At 30.3% G+C, this 4465-nt stretch overlaps 1 protein-coding gene across 1 annotated transcript in view; it reads right to left on the bottom strand.

The window, feature by feature from the left end:
• The window catches only part of LOC106677052 (tetratricopeptide repeat protein 21B), a gene marked incomplete in the record, with an annotated part of 56049 nt that overhangs the window by 1071 nt on the left and 50513 nt on the right, over positions 1-4465 (bottom strand). The window contains 3 exon segments of the mRNA XM_067050394.1: positions 1812-1960; positions 2165-2290; positions 3703-3896. Of these exon segments, the coding sequence (XP_066906495.1) occupies positions 1812-1960; positions 2165-2290; positions 3703-3896 (469 nt within the window).

Here is a 4465-nt window from a genome sequence, read left to right on the forward strand (position 1 = left end):
TTAGAATAACGATCTAATATTAAGTAATAAGTTTTTCACATCTTCATGTCTTTAAAAATGTCAAAATATAGACAACAATTTAAACTTAATTTCCACAGTATATGCATAAATAAAGTCACAAGATATAAGTTATCTTCTTTGAAATCATAGAAAGAAAAATAAATCAGGCATCTGTTAACTACATATTAGTTTAAAATTTTAAATCATAAAAAAAAATAATTAAGAAGTCGAGGTGAAAAGAGACTTCGTTTATAATATTATCATTACTCTATATTTACTTTTACAACGTTTTGGGCTGTTTCCCCAGCTGTTTCATCTTATATATTAAATTGGTGCATATGAAATGTCGTATTTTTAAGTTAATATATAAAACTGAATATCTTTTTTCACAAGTTATTTAATCAAAATATGTTCCATTCGCTTCAATATACTTTAAAGCATAAATACCTGTCTTAAAAAAAATTCTGATCTTGAGAATCAATAAATTCAGATATCAAATTTTTCAGGTTGTCTCCATTTTTATACAGTTTAACCTGTTAAAACAGATCGAAATGTTTAACAAAATGAAAGTCAGTAGGCTAGAGATCCGGTGAATAGGCGGGGTGCTGCAAAACTTTATATTTCCATTCATTTAATTTCATAATTGTTCTATGTGATGTAAGTGGCCGTTTTGGGCGTGTGGCCATGCGGCTGTTACAGTCTTCCTTTCCTCGTAGTTCATTTTGTAGTGAAAAATCACCAGACCAAATTTTTCAAACCAATGCTGCATTTTTGATCTTTAACAGTATTCTCCACAAACACTTGGTTTATATAGCATACAAGTTTTGCAGCATTATTACCAAGTTTATACTCATAAAAAAAATTACACAAATATTGGCGTAACTCATATCGGTACAAAATTCAAAACAAATAACAAAAAGCAACGTTTATGAGAAAATTACCAAGGTTGTAATGTAACTTTGTGTTAATAAAAAAAGCATAAAAAAACAGGAAGATAAATATTTCCATGTAAAAAAATCTGACATTTCGTATGCACCAACCTAATAGAATTACTAAATCTAAATAGAGAAATAAAAATAGCTTCAACACGACTCAAATAATATTTACAAAACATGGAAGTGTTTTAGGGCTTTTTAATCTGCACCTAAGGGCACAAACCACATCAAATTAAACAAATTAGAATTAGAGATATAAAATAAAACATTTGAAAAGAGTTTCTTTATTTTAAACCTATATTTCATCTTTATAACAGCATTAAATGGTGGTAATGTAGGTAAAAAGAGCAAACATTCAGCTATCTAACAGTTGTATTAACATAGAAATTGGGCCGCCCGTAGCTCAGTGGTTAAGACGCAGTTTTACCAATTTGATGTCTTTTAGCTGTTACTTTTTTCATTGAGTGGCGGTCCCACAAAATGAAGAACTTTGACTCCCAACCATGGTTAGGCAGTATAGGACTCCAATGGGAGTCTTGACCAAAAAAAAAAAAAAAACATAGGAATTAGATAACAAGTAAATGCTATTAACTCAAGTACTGAAATCCTTATTATGTTTTTTAAATTTTTAGTGAATAAAAAATCATTATAGTTTTTTTTTTTTTACCAAAAAATTGGAATAACTTATAACCTTCCTGGGAAAATCCTAAACATTTAACAAATGCTATTGGATGAACGGTATGGAAGTGCATGAAGTATGAAAAAACAAATATTCATTTTTATATACTGGATGAAATGTCTAATTTTCTTTTTTTTCTGTTGAGTGTATAAAAATAAAAGAGGAATGCATAACGTGTTGAGAATATTATTACTCACGGTACTTTTGCTCTTTCTCTGCTACCAAGCCCAATAGCTCGTATGCCTTGGCCGAAGACTGATTGTGCAAGAGAACTTTGTTGAGGAGTTCCGAAGCGAGGTCACTGTTTCCGTTGGTAATATGCAATTCAGCCAACAAGAGCCACAACCTAATTGTCATTATTAAAATAATCACAAATTATACTATAACAATCATCTTCTCCAATTCACAAAGAAGTTTAAAAATTTTATACTAACATCTTTTATGTATTGTAATGAAAATTCACAACTGTATATTGTTACTAAACAATAATAAATGGCAAAAGATACAAATAAAACAAATAATGTGAATAATAAATGAAGAAAGAGGTAACCTTTCAAGGTATTCGGCCTCCTCCATCGTCCAAGGTGTCCTGGCAACTTGCTTCAGGAGGACTTTGGCCCGATTGTACTGCTTCTGGGCGAAATAGCACTGCCCTAGCCCAAGGGTAGCACCAACCCTACAAGCAATATTATTTTAATAATTCAGCTAATTTTAATTCATCATCAATAACACTTAATACTTAATTGAAATAGTTTTTAGCATTAGACTATAGATATATTATAATATCTTCTTTTTTGATAAATAGTTATTTTTTAATTATTATGAGAGATAGTTGACCGTGGATGATGTACGAGGAGAAGTTATTTTTTAAATATAAATAGTTTATTTTATTGTTTTCCATGTATTTTCACCAAAGAGCAAACTGATCAACTTTATCATGGATAGCAAACTAACCAATATCATCATTCAGAAGTTATAGAGGCAAAAAAAACTCGTTTCAAATAGACAAGATGGCAGAGTGCGTACTTCCGTAGACTGTTGGATTGTTGCTATGTTGAGCAGGTAGATTAAATTTTTTTTCAATAATTGTTGTTTCTCTACCATGATTATAGTACAAATTAATCCAGGAGAAAATAGAAGAGGAGAATAATTATCAATGGAGTAATTATCATTGCAAGTAAATCAAAATGGTTCTTCTAACAATCAATGTTTGCATCGACTATCGAGGGTTGGAAACAGACAAAGGAAGAAAGCTCTTTCTTGCTTTGGGTCGTTGGTAGAGTGGATATATGGAGTGCTGAGGTTCTGACTACTCTTTGTCAACTGTCAGTAGTAGCATTTTTTGTAAGAAGACAACAAGAATCTACGGTCATCAAAGAAGATCATATAATTGGTTAGTTTGCTAAAGTAGGATTAAACCGATTTGTAAAAATAGCCATTAATTTATTTATGCGTAATTGTGTTCTGATTGCTGGAGAACCCACCCTCAGATAGAGTCAATAATGTTAAATAATTTAAAGTAAAATTCTTATTTCTAGTTAATACTTGATTTATTTATTTAAACCCGAAAAATCTTTAAGCCATTGCAACTAAAATTTATGCCCTCCACTTTAGTGGCAATGCGTCTCTTATTAATTCAAAGAACAAATAATTATCTCTTTTTTCTATACTCCATTAAGATGATGTCATTACTAGTAAATGACTTTCCATCATCACCGCATAGTTAATAAATTATCTTTTTTAAATAACACCCACCCTTTCTGGACATCCTGCATTAAAAATCTATATTTATACATTCAATTCATAGGTGAATGTTTTGTTAGAAAACTAGTTATAAACTAGATTGACAGAAATAAATATGTTACATTTCAAAATAATTTTAAAGTAAACAGTATTAGAAAATTAAATAAATGTTCGCTCATAATAAATAGTTTTACAACTACTTGGACCATCTTCCTTTTATAGTTATATTTAATTTCATAAGTGCTCATTGCATTTGCTCAAAATTATCTATCAACATAAAACAATAATTTGGGTAGGTCAAAACTAGATATTTCAGTTTAGAAAACTAATTGATACTCAACTAACCTATACTGCTCCAGAGTAGCCAGATGTGTGAGATCTGATATAGCACGATCAATTTCAGTTCTATCCTGGAGGGCGAGACGCACCAATGACGTCAAGAGAAGTAAACGGCCTTCCTCGTCAGGACTACTGGGTTCTATGTCTGTAAGGAGCCTCTCAGCTGCTACGGCTTGGCCACTGGCCAGGTAGGCTTCCACCTATCAAAGATATTTCTTTCAAATTCAATTGAAAAATCAACACAGCCGAAATAATGAAAATATCCCATTAAAATGATTTTTTAAAATATTACAAAGGCAAAAGGTTCCAGTTAAATAAAAAAACATATATTTTTGTAATGATTTTTCTAATTATTTAATAAGCGACAGTAATTTAATTTTTTTAATTAAAGAGAGGATTAGAAATCAAGTTATCAAATTAAAACTAGTTGGATACATCTGACACTGGTGTGGTGCTAACAGATATTTAATTGTGAAAGTCCTGACTTCCAGACTCTTAGTTGATGGGTTTTATATTCTTTCTTCTGGGTTTTGCAATTTTCTCATTCAATTTTTAAATAGTGAAGTATAACTGTTTTTATAATTAATAAATGGTATTTGACCGAACCCGGACCAAATACCATATATTGATACACACAGTCAATCAGCAATCTTCCAGTATTACTGTTATTGTTTTCATAATGAATGAGAAAATAGAATAGATCAACATGAGTTAAATTAAAATATTCCGGCAGCATTGTTATAAGGTTTAGATATTAGAAAAAAAAAAT

This window comes from Halyomorpha halys, unplaced genomic scaffold (genome assembly GCF_000696795.3).
Source record: "Halyomorpha halys isolate HHAL.00 unplaced genomic scaffold, Hhal_1.1 Scaffold85.1, whole genome shotgun sequence".
In the NCBI taxonomy this organism is placed as follows: domain Eukaryota; kingdom Metazoa; phylum Arthropoda; class Insecta; order Hemiptera; family Pentatomidae; genus Halyomorpha; species Halyomorpha halys.